Below are 17330 nucleotides of genomic sequence, written 5' to 3' on the forward strand. Positions count from 1 at the left end.
ATTTGACCATTGGGCACTGGTCACCCATCCTAATTCCCTTGAGATCCCTCTAAGTTGTTGTATCTATCAGCAATTTTTACTGTGTTGTTATCATAATTCATGGTCTTGCAATATTTCAATATGCTAAACGTTCAGCTGTTAAAGGACACCTGGGTTGTTTCCACTTCTTGCCTATGGCTAATAAGGCTGCTGTGAAACATGCTTGTAGAAGTTTTTGTAGGAGCATAAGTTTTCGTTTCTCTGCGACAAATGCCCAGTGGTGCAATTGCAGGGTTGGATGGTAATTGCACACTCGGATTTATAAGAAACTGTCAAAATGTTTTCCAAAGTGACTACACCATTTATATTCCCACCAGCCATGTATGAGTGATTCAGTTTTTCCACCTTTTTTTTTTCACTATATGACATTAGCCTGTATGGATGATAAAATTAGTAAATAAACACATGCCCATATAAGAACAGCTTGTAAAGAGTCAGCCCAAAAAGTCCAAAGGGTAAAAAGGCAGGAGTCATATAAAAAAAATCCATCTTAAGCAACGGCCTCTCTGACTCGTCTCAGCTCGCAAGGCAGCCAGGTAACACAGCAAATGCTTCACGCTCCTGGAAAGCAGTCACAGTGCCTAAAGCTTTGCTTGGTGTAAATTAAAATAAATAAATCTTTTCTTTCCAAAACAGGATTATGGCCTATAAAATGCTTCAAGTAGCCCTGTGTTCGACATTGCTTATAGGTAAGAATCCATTTCTTTTTTATTTATCATGTCTTTTACAATGATTAGGTGGCAAGATAACCCCTTTTGACTTTTTCAACGACAAACAAATATGTTTTATCCACAGATCCATTCTAGAACATTGGGAAAACCCAACTATCATGGCATGAGGTGGTTTTGAGCATGTTAGTGTTAATTGCGTGTGATCATTTTATTCCTGATTAGGTATTAACATATTAACGTGACACTATTGCTAGGAAATCTATTTAAGGACTGCCTCCAAAGAAGAGCTCTTATGTCCTTGAACAAAGAAAGATTTCAAATGCCTTTTAGAAACTGTAATACTTACATAGTACCATTATGTGGAGACCTCAAGGTACTTTGAGAGTGTGAATTCATTAACCTTTAGAGCAAGCTGTAGCTCAGAGAAGTGGTGTTTTAAAGACAGATCAAGGAAGGTACTGAAGGTTAGATGATTTGCTGCCAAACTGACCCAATAATTCAGTGACTTCTATCTGAATGGAACTGAGAGGTCGTTTGTTTTTCTTGTATCCAAAACTGAAAATACAAAGGTGTAAATTATTTTCACAGTTAAATCTCTACAATTTATAAATTCTTCTGATAAAAGGCTTAAATAAGAATAAATTTCTACTTTTATGATCAACTTGAAACCCATGCAAAGAAGATAACATATTTTTCTTGAGGGGCACATGTGCATGCACACACACATACACACAGATCAATAAAAGGATATAGGTATATACCTAAGATATGAATCTAGATATGTGTGTACATACATGTGTATGTATATAATTAGCCTTTTATTCTTTTTTTTAAGATTTTATTTATTTATTTGACAGAGAGAGATCACAAGCAGGCAGAGAGGCAGGTAGAGAGAGAGGAGGAAGCAGGCTCCCTGCTGAGCAGAGAGCCCGATGCGGGGCTCGATTCCAGGACCCTGAGATCATGACCTGAGCCGAAGGCAGCGGCTTAACCCACTGAGCCACCCAGGCGCCCCTTATTCTTTTTTTTTTAAGATTTTATTTATTTATTTGACAGACAGAGATCACAAGTAGGCAGAGAAGCAGGCAGAGAGAGAGGAGGAAGCAGGCTCCCTGCTGAGCAGAGAGCCCGATGCAGGCTTGATCCCAGGACCCTGGGATCATGACCCGAGCTGAAGGCAGAGGCTTTAGCCCACTGAGCCACCCAGGCGCCCCTAGCCTTTTATTCTTAAGCATATAGATAATTCTAATAAATTTTAATCACCAATGTTATACTTTGCATTTAGGACATGTTTAAATAAATGATTTAGAAATTTTTAGCCAAGTTATTATTAGGCAATTATCATCAAGGCGTGTGTAATCACACCTGGTTACAGCCCACATCTCCAGGTGAAGAAAGAGAGGCTGGCTCAGTTTAAGTGAGTGTCTCAGGAGCACACTGTAAATTGAAGTCATGGGCTAGTTATAATCCACCAGTTACTGCCTTGCTTTGCCTGCTGATCCATGCAGTTGGCTTCAGAGTGGGTGATGGTGAATTAGCACAAGGTGAAAAGAACTACCTGTGAACATGCAGGGTCAAAAATATTGGGCAAAAAGAAAAAATCAGGTAAAAGGAAAACGGTCCTGCAAAATGCCTTTTAGGGACTTTCTTAGGAAACAAGTTGGAATTAACTTTAACTCCAGCTGAGGCACAAATATGTCTGCCTAGGAAGACAACTGGTTTGACTGATTTCGCTTAAAATATAAAGAAATAAGATTATGTGGTTAAAGTTTCATGAAATAAGTTGAGAATTAGAAACTAAGGACAGGGGCGCCTGGGTGGCTCAGCGAGTTAAAGCCTCTGCCTTCGGCTCAGGTCATGATCCCAGGGTCCTGGGATCAAGCCCTGCATCGGGCTCTCTGCTCAGCAGGGAGCCTGCTTCCTCCTCTCTCTCTGCCTGCCTCTCTGCCTACTTATGATCTCTGTCTGTCAAATAAATAAATTAAATAAATAAATCTTTAAAAAAAAAAAGAAACTGAGGACAGAGGAACATTGACACGGTGGGGTTAGTCCTTCAGATCTCAGAAAAGACTACAGTGTGTAGGCTGAGTACACTGAAGTCTTTCGAATCAGATTCATTTGTTACATGGATAATTCGTTTAACTGACATTTTCCCAATCACACAGCTCTCAAGTAGGAAATCGTAGCTTGAACCAACCTTCTTCCCTTCTTCTCTCCCTCCTCCCATTTTTCATTTAAGAATGTAGCCTATTCATCTGCCCTTCCCTCGAGCCCTCTATGTAGCATAAGAAACAGCCATCTTTAAAGTTTGTCTTTATATTTAAAAAAAGTTCTCTCTGTTACAGAACAGAAGTTTTACTTTTTTGTCTAGAACTTAATTTGAAGTAAATAGGGAAAAGATCTCATTATCCATTTTCCTAATAGGAATGCTGAAGCCAAAAATGATGAAGAACCTTCCCCCAAGTAATTACATTTATGAGCACAGTCCTCAAATCATTTATTGATTTTCTTAAAATAGTAACTTATACACATTGGAACTGGTTCCCTGGTCAGAGGATTAGAAATGCAAGTGATTTGATTAAAAAAGAAAACAAAAACCCTGTCTTCAGCATTTAGGTCAAGAACTACCTTCTCCTATAATAAACCCAGCGGATATGAATACTACTCTTTTAAGTCTTCATTCTGTGGGGAGGGGCTTTCAATATGTTACCATAGGTCAACTCTCATAATCACTGTGCAAGTATCATGATTTTTATTTTACAAGGGAATTTAGGCTTAGAGAAGTTAAATGATCAAGCTACATAGTTAATTCATGGCGGATGCCAGATTCACGTGCAAATTCTACCTCCAGCTCTTCTGAGAACAATATCCTTCTTTCTACTACGCAAACTGTCCACACTGGCACTGCCATGCTAGATATGGAACATGTAGCAATGGGATAGGCAAAGGAGCACACAGCAAGAACACCTCCAGAGAAAGGAACAAGGCCAGTATCACGGCCATTGGTTCTACAAGAACAGGCCAGGAGTAAGGGAGCTGGGTGACTCTATGTGAGTAAACAGAGCCAAACTAAGAAATAAGCAGAGGCTTTCTATGACAGTTTCTAGTTTTGGTGAGGATAGAGAGGAGTTCTAAACTCATATGTTTCACCTCCAGAAGGCACTCGTCAGAATCAAACGGCCCCATTTCACACGAAGAATATATATGGAAAATACATGTATTTGGAAATTATTTCACAAAGTAAATAAACTGGTCCTTAAAGTTGACCCATAGTGGGACAATATGAAGGTTCATGCCATATTATTAACCTGCTATCAGATCACATGAAATCCAAGTATGTCTTCTGGTTTTAGACAGGGGAAGCAAACTGCCTTTCACCCCTTTCTCTAGCATTGTTCCAGCTCTTACTTTTCACTCCACGCCCAGTAACCACAAGCAATTTGTCTTGAAGGTTTTGGGTTGGTTGCTTTGGTTTGGGTTTTCTAGATAAGAGCTCTTAAGCTTACATTTTTCTTCCCCTAGACTGAGTCAGCCCCTCCAATCCCTCCATGTTTGCTTTCTGTACAATCTATAGAAGGAATGGCTCTTCTCAGTCATCCGGCCACACCCGTCCCCACCACCACCATCCTGTTCTTTGGAGAGTCCTTATTTCTGGATATGGTTTTAGTTTATTTTATAAGAACTTCTTCTTAATTTTATCTACTCACTTTGGCTTAAGATTGATTGATGCTCTCAAAAAAATAAGTAGTGAGAGTAAACTGGGAAATATCTAGGTTAGAGAAAAGTATCATGGCTTATAACTAGATTCATTGGGCACTCTGAGTGTTGCAGGAAAACCATCTATTTTCCTATCCACCTGGCATCATTTGTCATGGCACTAAAGTTGGAAGACCCATCAACACACACAGGTAATGACCCAGAAGGGGTTACTATTGAATCATATAAAACATTGCCTCTGTGAGTTACAAATTTCTCTCTCCACAAAATCAGAAGCTAATAAAAGATCTGCCAGCTCCAAAGTGTGCCCCAGGGAATTACATGGTAGTGCAAGTGAGCATGTATGTGGGTGTATGTTAGCATGCTGCGAGCAGGTTAAAACAGACTGAACTTAAATTCAAGTAATACTAGTTCCTGTTTACTTTGTGAAGTACTCAACACGCCAGCAACTATAACGTCAATAAAGCCAAAGTTCCCTGAGTTGAAAGTTCATTTACGAAAGCATTTCATTAACAGTTTACTAAGATGATGGGGTTTGGGAGTTTGTCCCAAAGTTCAGGTCTCTTTCTTTTTTTCAGCTGACTTCCATTGACTTCCTGCCCCCTTTTAATTCCCTGTTCCCTTTTTCCACAGCTTTTCACCTTTTTAACTTTTGTTTTTGTAACTTCCCTTATTTTGTCTCTGCTTCCTTTGACTAATTTTCCTGATTTCTCCCTTCTCTCTTTTTCTTTGAACCCAGTTTCTTCTCATTCTGTCTCTCATTAATGTTTATCTGAATTGCAACAAAGTGAGAGAATCTATGATACTAAATATAACTCTTCTGTCCTCCATCATAAATTTTTGGATCAGTGACCAAAATTTAGAGTAGGAAGAAAAAAATAACTATTTCATATTTTATAACAAAAATTACTTACTTAACGCAGAGAATGAAATACTCAACTTTAAAGATTTTATTTATTTCAGAGAGAGAGAAAGAGAGAGCACCAGCTGGGTGAGGGGCAGCGGGAGAAGCAGGCTCTCCACTGAGCAGAAAGCCCGACGTGGGGCTCGATCCCAGGACCCTGAGATCATGACCTGAGCCCAAGGCAGAGGCTTTAACCAACTGAGCCACCCAGACCCCCTAAAATATTCAACTTTAAACATACAAACCTAAACATGAGTATTCTAATTACTCACAAAGTTATAACATTTCTCCTACACTTAGATCTTTACATTTCTCCTACACTTAGATCTTTGAAAATTTTACCATATTGCCAAGATGTCTGTATAGACTGTTCTCCTGATCCTCTTTTGTCCTTAATTCCTAGTGAACATTTAGACGTTGGTTTAATACTTAATCTATGTGTCTGGGCAGTTACTTCATCTTTTTTCTAAAGACATAAACATTTTAAGGGAAGGGACTAAGACTCAGGCCAATAAAAATAGTAAATAATAAATGTTATTCTTTCATTGCTTATGCTGAGCGCTAAGTGCTTTGCTGTCAGCATCCCATTTCTGAGTATTTTGGAACTTGTGGCAGGACTGTCATGCATATTCTCCAACTTGGCATCAGGCATCAGGTACCACTGCAGAGAGCAGTATCACCCAGCCTCTAAGGGAAATAGCTAGCTGTTTCAACAAAAAACGGATTTGTTGAGCATTTCTGTGAAGTCACGGCAGTGGCTTTCCAGGGACGACAAGCTCCTGCTGGTTGGAGCACCCTGTCTGTGCTGTATTTTTTTGTTTCCCTGTTTCTTATGGATGCTCTGAGACAACAGACCTGTTGTATTGTCTGCACCACCTTTGGATACATAGAACTCTATCCCCTGCCCCTGCCCGCAATGACTTCTAGGCCTGCTTTCAATCAAGTTGAAAAATAAACCAAAGATAAGCATGGAGGGACGCCTGGGTGGCTCAGTTGGTTAAGCAGCTGCCTTCAGCTCAGGTCGTGATCCCAGCATCCTGGGATCGAGTCCCACATCGGGCTCCTTGCTGGGCAGGGAACCTGCTTCTCCCTCTGCCTCTGCCTGCCTCTCTGTCTGCCTGTGCTCGCTCGCTCTCTCTCCCTCTGTCCCTGACAAATAAATAAATAAAATCTTAAAAAAAAAAAAAAAAGATAAGCATGGAAGACAATCAATTCCCTTTATTACTGAGAAAGACTAATTTGGAAGATAGAACATAGATAAGAAATAAAGGGCCTCATGATTGAACCCCAGGATTTGGCAAATTTCATATCAACTTGCAGGCTGCAGAACCAGAAGAGAAAACGTGATCTCAGAAGGCAGCTAACTCTCAGGGGGAAGAAGGAAGAGCTAGCTGGACATGCCAAGCAATGCCTCTTGGACTTACCAGTTGCATGGCGCATTGCTCCTTCTGAGAGGCAGAGGCTACAAAGGGGAGAAGGGTGGCCTGAGGTTACTTCAAATGAGCTCCCTCTACAGGGAAGAAAACAGGACTCTGCCATCACGCTCTGTCCTTCAGTTCTATATCGTGCATTTTACATCAGGCTTTCTGATCTTTTTAGCATGTAGGTTCCTACCCCAAAGATCATCTTCATGGTCATGTGCACAGTATGAAGACTATTCAGTTATTTCTCCACTATCACATGTAAAGACTCTTTTTCAGCCTTCCCTGGGTGATGGCAAAATAGGGAATCCTTCTGTTTCTAACTGTACAGCTAACATCACCAGCATACAGCTCCTCAGCCCGTGATGGGTACCCATCTCTGTGCATAAATGAATACGTTTTTATTTGTACTGCTTTAATTATTGACTAGGTCTACTTTGACTTCTCTTTCACTTATTTCTGTCCATCAGTGCTGAATTTCTCAGCATGTAAGCTCCCTAGCAGCACTAGGAGCTGTACCCACTTGGCATATTCTATATGCTTCTGATGCCCTAATACCATGCAGAGAAAGTAGGTTTCAATTAATGACCTACTGGTTATGAATACATTCCAGTTAAAAATGTTAGAGCTGCAAGAGATCTTAGTTGGCTTCATACAATCAGGCCCCATTTTACAGAACAGGAAATGGAGGGACAGGGGCAACCAACAAATGACACAGGTAATCACTGCCAGGGCTAGGGTAAGACTCCCCATCTCTATCCTTCTTGGCTTGTGTGGCAAGAGCTGTGCTCTCCAATATCTCCATACTCTGAAGTGTCTGCCTTATTTCAACAGTACAGAATTTTCTGCAGAGGATATTCGAGACATGTTTAGATAGCAGAACTAAGCTTGACAGATCCTATTAAAACTGCTATGATATGGGATGAAAGGAAGGAGGGTGTGTAGGGAATTGGAAAGAAGAAGATATTTTTATAGCTTATTATTTGAAAGTTTAAAAAAGGTATTAACCTGGCTGATACTGCTTACATTAAAAAAATTTAAAAACCAACAAAGTAATAAAACTCAGGGTTCAGTTTTCAAACCCCAGCAGTATTATAGAGGCTTACAAACACAAACTGTGATCTTGCTCTCATCAACTTTCAAGGTTGATCAGGCAGAATGAAAAAGGGAGGGGAAATTTCTCAAGCAGAGAGGATAATAGCATGCCCTTCTGTATTACTTGCATTTTATTTCCGGCTCTGCCAATGACTTACTGCATGACCTTGAGTGAGTCATTTCATCTCTGTGTGTCAATTTTCTCATTTGTAAAGTAGGATAATAAATACTACTTTCTGTCTCTCTCGTGGGTGATGCTATTATCACCATCAATTAATATTTATTGGATGTCTGTTGGGTGCATAAAGCTGAGGTAGGTGCTTTGTTCAGGGGCAAGGGTGGGGGCATGGGGGACATTGTATCACTGAAACATCTTCCATGAGCAAAAAGAGAGAAGATTTACAAAAGACAGAATTATTAGAGCTTAAAATAGCTATGGTTTATATTTTAAAGCTTCTCTGCCAAAGATTTATGTTAACAGCATTTTTTTCCCCTCAGTGTTTAGACAAGGCACCAGGACAATCATGGTGCAGAATATTGGTTTTACTTTCGGAAGATTTCAAGTAACACTATCTTAAGTGGTTAATGTGTACTTGTAAATTATATCTTAAGCATAATTTATGTAGAAACATTTATTAAAGGGGTGCCTGGGTGGCCGGTAGGTTAAGCTACCAACTCAGCTGATTTCAGCTCAGGTTGTGATCTCAGGTCATGGGACTGAGCTTCCGTGTCAGGCTCTGCACTAAGTGGGGAGTCTGCTTGGGCTCCTCTCTTCCTCTCCCTTTGTACCTCCCCCTGCTCAAGTTCTCTTGCTCTCTCTCTCAAATAAATAAATATTTTTAAAAAAAGAGAAACACTGATTAGATATTGATGCTGGATCTCCTTTGCCTAAATAATGTCTTTGTTTTGAAAACCTCCCACTGCTCCTTTTATTTTTAAACAGAAAAGCGTTTTAAAGTGTTAACACTGTAACTGACACCTTTTCTTCAAAGAGAATGAAGAGAAATCTGAGAAGTCACCTATGAACACATCTCATTAAAACCAGAACTTCAGTGCTGGTCAGTCCGCACCAGTGAGCCCAAACTAATGAGTTCCCCGTTCTGTTCCAGTCAGTCCTGTTTTCCCACCCCTGGTGTCACTCACCTGATTCAAGCCCTAGTTGTCTGTCCTCTGGACCACTAGAAGAGGCTCCAACCTCTCTCTCTCAGTCTCTCTCCTTTTTAACCCTCTGCCTTCCAACACCACTGACAAAGGAGTTTCCAAAAGTATCTGTGAATGGGTAAATAAAATGTTAGCATATATGTACAAAATATTATTTGGTCTTAAAAAGGAATGCAATGTTGATATATGCTTCAACATGTAAACCTTGAAGATACTAAGTGAAATAAATCAGGCACAAAGGGACAAATACTGTGTGACTCCTCTTAGATGAGGTACCTACAATAAGCAAATGCAGAGAGACAGAAAGCTAATGGTGGTGACCAAGGGCTGGAGGACAGAGTAATGGAAATTGTTAGGCGATACTGAGTTTCTGTTTGGGAGGATGAAAAAATTCTTGAGATGGTGGTGATGACTGTACAACACCATGAATGTACTTGATGCCACTGATTTGTACAATTAAAAATGGTTAAAATAGCTTTATGTAATGCATATTTTAATCATAATCAAACCAAAAAATTTTAAGTAAACCTGGTCTTATCATTTTCTTGTTCAGAAATGGGGGTACCTTCATGGCTAAGTGGGTTAAGCCTCTGCCTTTAGCTCAGGTCATGATCTAGGGGTCCTGGGATCTAGCCCTGCATCAGGCTCTCTGCTTAGCAAGGAGCCTGTTTCCCCCTCTCTTTCTCTGCCTGCCTCTCTGCCTACTTGTGATCTCTTTCTGTCAAATAAATAAAATCTTTAAAAAAAAAAGAAATATTAATGATCTGAAGAATAAAGTCCAAACTCCTTGGTATGACAGTAATAATCCTCTGACATTCTGAACACATCCACTCCTCAGCCCTCATTGGCAAAGTGAGGGTCCCCAAACCTGAGTCTTTCTTTGCTCCTCTGTTCCTTGGGTCTCCAGTCTTCTTCAACCTGGACTACATGCTCTTTGCTTCTGCTCCCTTCTTCCTAACTTTGGAAACATTCCATAACCCAGGAAGCTCAACTCAAAACCAATTTCTCTGTGATCCCTCCATGCCAATATCAGAATTAATCACTCCTGTGGCACCTGGGTGGCTCAGTGGATTAAAGCCTCTGCCTTTAGCTCAGGTCATGATCCCAGGGTCCTGGGATCGAGACCCGTATCTGGCACTCGGCTCGGCAGGGAGCTTGCTTCCTCCTCTCTCTCTGCCTGCCTCTCTGCCTGCTTGTGATCTCTGTCAAATAAATAAATAAAATCTTAAAAAAAAAAAAATTAATCACTCCCCCTTCAAATGGTCTAGTCACAGTATGTTTCCTTATAATTATTTATGAGCTCTGAATATAACGGGAGTTTCTTGTTTTTTGTTTATCTTTCTACGCAATGATGATTATCAGAACAGGGATGAGGGTGAGGCGAGTGGAGATCTTATGGCACAAAACTTGTGTAAGCTTGACAGCAGGTTTCTTCTATTTGTGGACTTACTTGCTTTATCTGTGTCTCAGCTCTGGTGATTAGCAGTTTAAGCTGACATCAACAGGCATTCATAATGCAGCATATTAGTTGCCTACTATGACCTAACAATATCCCCAAACAGTAGCAACTTAGAATAAGACATATCTTACAGTTTCTGAGGAATTTGGGAGTGGCTTAAGTCAATAATTCTGACTCAGGAACTCTCATGAGATTATAGTAAAGATGTCAGTGAGGGCTGTTATGATCTGAAGGTTTAACTGGGATGAAAGCATCAGGTTCCCAGGTGGTTCATTTGTGTGGCTGTTGATGGGACGCTTCAGTTCCTTGAGAGGTGGGCCTCTCTTCACGGCTACTTGAGCGTCCTCAGAACATGGCAGCTATCTTCCATTAGAGCAAGTGATCCAAGAAAGGTGTGAGGCAGAAGCTCTAATACCTTTTATGTTCTAGCCACAGAAAGTACACACTGTCATTTCCACAGTGTCCTGTGATTATACAGGTCCACACTCCTAAATGAAGGAAGACCACAGAGGATCTGAATACCAAGAAGGTAGTGGTCTTTGGGGGACATCTTAGAGGATGGCTTCTATAGGAATGCTGGCTTTATTGTACTGAATCAGATGACCTAGAAGCAGGACAATATTACTTCTAGCATCTGTTACTAATATCTACTGAAAAGTTGACTTTTGTCTTTTATTTTTAAATCATGAATAACTAAAATTGCTAACTTCCTATTAATAGAGAATGTGAGTCCTTTTTCTACCTTCATCACTAGTAGTATTTTGCACTGGAGGCAGCCTGATTGATGTGTGGTATCTACAGAGGTTGTCACTTTCAATAGGTAGGCAGTTAGAACTAGAGCTTAGTGAGGTAACAAATTTAACTGGAAGTAATAGAGCTAATAACTAAAATCCTGCTTAGTGCTCAAGGTCAAGCTTGGAAAAGCATGAGATTATAATGAATGTGTAAGTAATGATCATCTCTTTTATAAATGCATAAGGCTTTTTAAATTATTATTACTTTTCTTTGGCCCCAAGGATTCCTATCTCATAGACATAATGTTGTATAATGCCTTTAAAGGGAGAATTCCATCTCCCCTTCCAACTAGCTAGGTGGCCTTGAACATATTATTTAACTTTTCTCTGAAGTAGTTACCTTGTTTGCAAAATGAGGTGACTGACAGGTGCTAATTCTTAGGTTTGTTGTATTAAATAAGGTAATTCAGGCGAAGTATTTTTTAGTGCAATGTTCAGTGAATGTTAACTATCATTAATATTTGTGTGTGACATCAATACACACACACACACACACGCATGCACAAATAATCTAGCTACCTCTAACCATTGTCTTCAGACATTCGTTTTAAGGATTCCCAGTCCCACATTACTTCTCCAGCTTAAAATGTAAAGTTTTGTTCCTTCTCCTATCCTGCTAAATTTAATCTTTTCTTTAAGGAATAGGTTCAGCAATTTTCCTGACCATGAAAATGTCCGCTTGTTGATGATTCATAGACCTGTACGCCTGGGGCAAATAATGCATTGTATGTTAATAAAATTTTTAAAAAAGAAAGAAAAAAGAAAATGTCTGCTCATGCCCCAGAGCTTCAAAGCTCAATAACGACACCTTTTCCTAAACTCCCTTAGCACAACCAAATCCTATGTTGCCTTGTTTTATTTTTCATCTTGGACCCCTCATACCCCTCCCCTACAGAGGAGAGGTTTTATGTCTTGTAGTTCACTATAACTCAATAGAGTCCTGTTATGATGAGGCTGTAGAGTACCTAACATAACATTTGTAATAAATGCTTCTTTATCACAAGCAATGAACAGATTATATTGTTACCACAAATGGGTCAAGAGTGTGTTCTTTCTTGATACTGATTCAAATTACAACTCTGAATATGACTGTGTTTTATTTAGAAATGAAAATACCATCTAGACTGTTAAAATTTCATGATAGTAAAAAAGTCTGGATTTTTAAAAACAATCATCTTTTTTTTTTTTTTCCTTAATCCTGTACTGGGAAGGAGTATAAAATGCAAAGTTCTTCAATTCAGTGATAGATCTATCAATATTCAAGTTTAAAGCACAGTGCCAGATTTGGAAGCAGTCTACTTCAAACTGAAATACATGTCCTCTTTTGGAAGGCTATGAAAGGAAGAATAAGATTGTTGACTGCCTGGTTTGAGCCAGACAGTTTAAAGCATTAATATACCCAACTCTTACGGTAATCTTATGTTACTGTGTTACTCTGTTATTATTATACCTTTTTACATACAAGAAAACTGCAGCTTGGAGAAATTAAGCAACTTCTCCAGAAAAGTGATAGAGCTGGAATTTGAATCCAGGCCTGTGGGCTCCCAAACAGGTACAGAGGCTCTAAAATTCTTTTCCATCCAGCACACACTTTCATGCTGTTCAGGACACATAGGGTGGTGATAGCACAGTGAGGGGGGAAGGCTGAAGGGCAGTCATCTCCCTTGGCGCATAACTTTTTCAGGGCTCCCTTCTCAGACCCCCAACCTCCCAAAGGCCACAGCTGTGTCTCTTTAAGAAGATAAACATTGAGATGTAAACTACTGCCCTAAAAGATGCTGTGCTCTTGGACTCTGAATTACAGGAGCGTTGGGAGCGCCATTTTTGTTGGAGGACCCAGCAAACCAGTTCCTACATCTCAAAAGACATATATATTTGCAGGATTACTGGTACCCAGATCGGAATCCTAATACATGGGGCAACATGCTGGCTGACCAGGTATTTGCATTAGAAACAATGCATCCTCTATCTGGCTGAATAGGTACTGCAACAGTAGGCATCAACACACCACCAGCCCAACCCGTGATTTTTTTTCCTCTCGAGTCACCCTGAGTTATGCCTGCCCTTTCCTTCCTATAAAGTGCCTTTTGTCTAGTAAACTCCACCTCTTCCTTCAAGACTAAAATCAAACGTTCCCTCCTTTTTGAAGCCTTCCCCTTCTTTCCTGGGTGACATTTGTCCTTCTTTCCTTTTCTCCCCTTTGCATACCATTCACATGTGAATAGCTCTCCAAATGTCATATTGGAATCAGTTGCCTGTGCACCCAACCTCCCTTACCTAGGCTACAGAAGTAACGTGCACATCTTATTCATCAAGGTCATTTTTCTCAGAAACTATCAAAATGACTGTTCCTCAGTCAAATTTCAGAAGATTACTGCACGTCTGAGTGGGTGGATTGAATGGATCATGGTCGCATTTTAGGTCCCGTTCAGTTATTCAACAGCTTATTTTCCTCTGGGAAAATTATAAACCTTTAATGTCATTCCTTCATTTGCTTGCCTTTTGTACACTTTTCTATTCATTTGGAAGTCTCCCTCCAAGAGAAATAAAGAAGAAATGTGCTGTAGTTTTATTCTAGGTTTACTTTTTTGATAGAAAAAACTCCAGGCCAAATAAAATTGCTGACTTGTCTGAGGATTTCAATTATTCATGATTTCCCTCTTAAAATTTAATAATTTAGAAAACAAAAATGTATAACAAATTAATTAATCCCTTCACTTGTTTGTCCTTTCTCTCTCTACACATATATCAGGCTCTATCACCAGACTAGAGGGTTGTATAAAGTCATTAAAAAAAAAAAAATGAAATGGAATGTCCTTGTTTTTCTGGGGCCTGAGTCCTATCCTTACTCTGCCTGGTTGAGTTTTTACTGGTCTACCAGGATTGGCTCGTTTCTGGTTAGCATTTGCTGATGAAAACCACCAGCTTGAATAATGCATTGAGTTTTATGCATGTTTTTCTCCAACAGGCATCATTTAGAGTTATTAAAACCAGACATTTGTTTATTTGGCAAATTAAATATCACATAAGCAGATAGACTGTGTCTTCTTTATGGAATAATAAAATTTTCAGGTACACTCCTGCCTCTAATTGTAAACCAGTGCTATGATCCAGTGACAGATACTATAATGTAACAGGACACTGCCACATTGGTTCATACAGTGGCCCCCAAATACCATAAAACATTTAAGCATTGAAATATACAGGTCACTAAAAGTATGTTAACCAAACCTTGATGGGTATTGTTCTTCTGCTCTACTTCTCTTAGTCTTTTAGGATTTATCTGTACAATAACCTAGAAAACTGATACAACATGTGCTCTCCATACTCAGAGATCATGACTTGAAGTTTCTTTTGTTGCAGGTTCATGAAACGTGGACTACTCTGAAAACAACAACACAGTATTATTTGAATGTGGATACCTTTACTTCTGACATATCCACTTCCCAGTAAATGTGCTTTGATGGTTAAACCAGGAGAGCAAAAACAGCGGGAGTCAACATGGCAATGGACCCAAAACGTGGGCTTTGGAGACCTGGAGGCACATCCATGCCACTTATAAGATTATTTAATATGTCTGTCTCGTGGAGCTGTGTAAAGGAGTAAATATGAAAACCCAAGTGGAGACTTAGAATTGGAAGTTCTCTATAAATTGTAGCTCTTAAAATGAGAACTAAAATAACGACAAAAGGGCTTTTATGGACAAGGAAGTCAAAAACAAAAAATAAGTGTCATTAAAACTCACTGTTGATAGCTCAGTTTCTATTGCCTGCTTTTTGAAAGCGCTCACTTTTTTTTTTAAGATTTTATTTATTTATTTGACAGACAGAGATCACAAGTAGGCAGAGAGGCAGGCAGAGAGAGAGGGGAAGCAGGCTCCCCGCTGAGCAGAGAGCCTGATGCGGGGCGATCCCAAGACTCTGGGATGATGACCTGAGCCAAGGGCAGAGGCTTTAACCCACTGAGCCACCCAGGCACTCTGAAAGCGCTCACTTTTTAATTAAAGGAAGAGGAAGCTCTCAAATGGAGTTGGTCCTCTCCTTTTTCTTCAATACTTTTCACTTTTTAAAGCCAGCCTATTTTAAGATCGTGCTTTTGAAATGTTTCTAACAAAGGTGTATTGCTGAGGGCAGTAGAGAATACTATCTGAACTTCTATTTGGGGGCAGATGGTGACCAGGAACCCACTGAAAACATTCATCTATAAGTGGAAACCTCCTTAGGAGTTTTGTCAAACTTGTGCAAGTTTTGTATTCTAGTCCATAATATATTGATATTTATTTCAATTTGAAACAACATTTTTAACTTACTGGCCAGGGACATTTATTACTGTTTTCCAATAAAACTGAAAAATTCACTCTAAAGAGAAGTGGACTACATTTGATTTTCCAATAGTCCTGAGCACTTCTTCCGCAGCAGGTGTGTCAAAAAAATCAAACGTGAAGAAGCTGCAATGTGAAGACTTCAGCCCAGAACTTTCTCTTCAAGAGGACACTGGCAGCTATTCGCTGTTCCCCATTTCCTATCCCTACCCTGGAGGCCTTTGCAGTGAGAAATTTGAGGCCGATGCCTAATTTACGCATTTCCAATACATACACAGAGATTTTTAAATCAAAACACAACTGAAGGGGCACCTGGGTGGCTCAAAGCCTCTGCCTTCGGCTCAGGTCATGATCCCAGGCTGAGCAGAGAGCCTGATGTGGGGCTTGATCCCAGGGATCGTGACCTGAGCCGAAGGCAGAGGCTTTAACCCACTGAGCCACCCAGGAGCCTCTTCTTTGATCATTTAATTAAAAAATTAGAGAATGTCCATGTATTGATCAGTATGTGTATGCCAAAAACAAAAACAAAAAAAGTTATATTGTAAGGAATTGGTTCCTATGATTATAGAGGCTGGCAAGTCCAAAAATGTCAGGGTAGGCCAGCAGGCTGGAAACCAGAGAAGAACCAATGCTGCAGTTCAAGTCTGAAGGGCATCAGGTCAGAACTCCAGCAAAGAGCTGATCATTCCGTTTGAAACCTCAGACCATCTGTTGGCAGAATTCCCTCTTGCTTATGGAAGGTCAGTTTTTTTGTTCTATTTAGGCCTTAAACTTCTGGGATGGGGTCCATTCACATTATGGAGGGCCATATGCTTTACTCCAAGTCCACCAATTTAAATGCTAAGCTCATCCAAAAAAGAACACCATCACAGAGACATCCAGAATAATGTTTGACCTCATATTGGGCACAGTGGCTCAGCCACATTGACACATACGTTAACCATTACAACCTATATTAAGTTACTTAAATTGCACACATGTACACACATACATACTCACAAAGCTGTGATGGAAGCAACATGTGAAGGAGAAAAAGAAAAGGACTTCAATTCATTTATTTTGTTCAGTTTAATACAAGGAAGCTAGATGAGTTGTGAGCCACCAATAGTGTGAAATTATGTCAGCCTGCCAAGGTCATTTTGATTTAGGGAGCTCTAAAAAGCAGTTTTACCATGAGGTTGTAATCAGATTAAACAAGCATGGAAAGGGGGTTTCTTGTGCAAACCTAATTTCATGAGAAATTACTGGAAATTTATATGATATCAGAAAACAAACAAATGAAAGCAATCTTGGTCTATGTAAAATAATTTATCTAGAAATGCAACAGTTAGCTTCCACATAGCTAATCAGGAAGTGGCGAGTGTTCCATTTTTTTTAGAATATTTTAGCTTTTTAGGATTTAAGAAAACCTAAGTACCACATATTTAGTGTCTACATGCAAAATTAGTTTTGACCAGAACAACTCTTAATTCAGTGTTTAAAGCAATTGATTGTATTGAGGGACCAATTATCTGGCTGACTCAGTGTAACTGATTTTTTCAAAATGGTAAGTGGCGCGCGCGTGCGCGCATGTTTGTGTGTGTGTGTGATTTGCTTTAAGTTGGTATCTAATTTATAAACTCTACGTAAAAGTCTGCTTGTTTCAAGGCTAAAGACCTGTTTAACATTTTCAAGAGCCCAGAACAAACCACAGCAATTGTACAATAATAGGAAAAATAGAGAGGATCAGAAACTACCCCTTTCCTCAC

General features: G+C 39.7%; 1 protein-coding gene across 1 annotated transcript; it reads left to right on the top strand.

Annotated features, from left to right (window-relative positions):
* The first annotated feature begins 496 nt into the window (after positions 1-496).
* Positions 497-15019, top strand: C1H3orf85 (chromosome 1 C3orf85 homolog). The gene is made up of 4 exons (XM_047724044.1): positions 497-575; positions 676-728; positions 13066-13199; positions 14625-15019. Exons 2-4 carry the CDS (start codon positions 680-682, stop codon positions 14712-14714), a joined length of 273 nt encoding a protein of 90 aa, XP_047580000.1. The 5' UTR covers positions 497-575; positions 676-679; the 3' UTR covers positions 14715-15019.
* The last annotated feature ends 2311 nt before the right edge of the window (positions 15020-17330 follow it).

This window comes from Lutra lutra, chromosome 1 (genome assembly GCF_902655055.1).
Source record: "Lutra lutra chromosome 1, mLutLut1.2, whole genome shotgun sequence".
Taxonomy (NCBI): domain Eukaryota; kingdom Metazoa; phylum Chordata; class Mammalia; order Carnivora; family Mustelidae; genus Lutra; species Lutra lutra.

What these genes read in the sequence shown, in the direction of transcription:
- C1H3orf85 (XM_047724044.1), top strand. Translation starts at nt 680, where the DNA reads ATGGCCTATAAAATGCTTCAAGTAGCCCTGTGTTCGACATTGCTTATA. An exon ending in GTGTTCGACATTGCTTATAG is followed by an intron (nt 729 to 13,065) that starts GTAAGAATCCAT and finishes TCTGAATTACAG; the next exon opens with GAGCGTTGGGAGCGCCATTT. An exon ending in GCAACATGCTGGCTGACCAG is followed by an intron (nt 13,200 to 14,624) that starts GTATTTGCATTA and finishes CTTTTGTTGCAG; the next exon opens with GTTCATGAAACGTGGACTAC.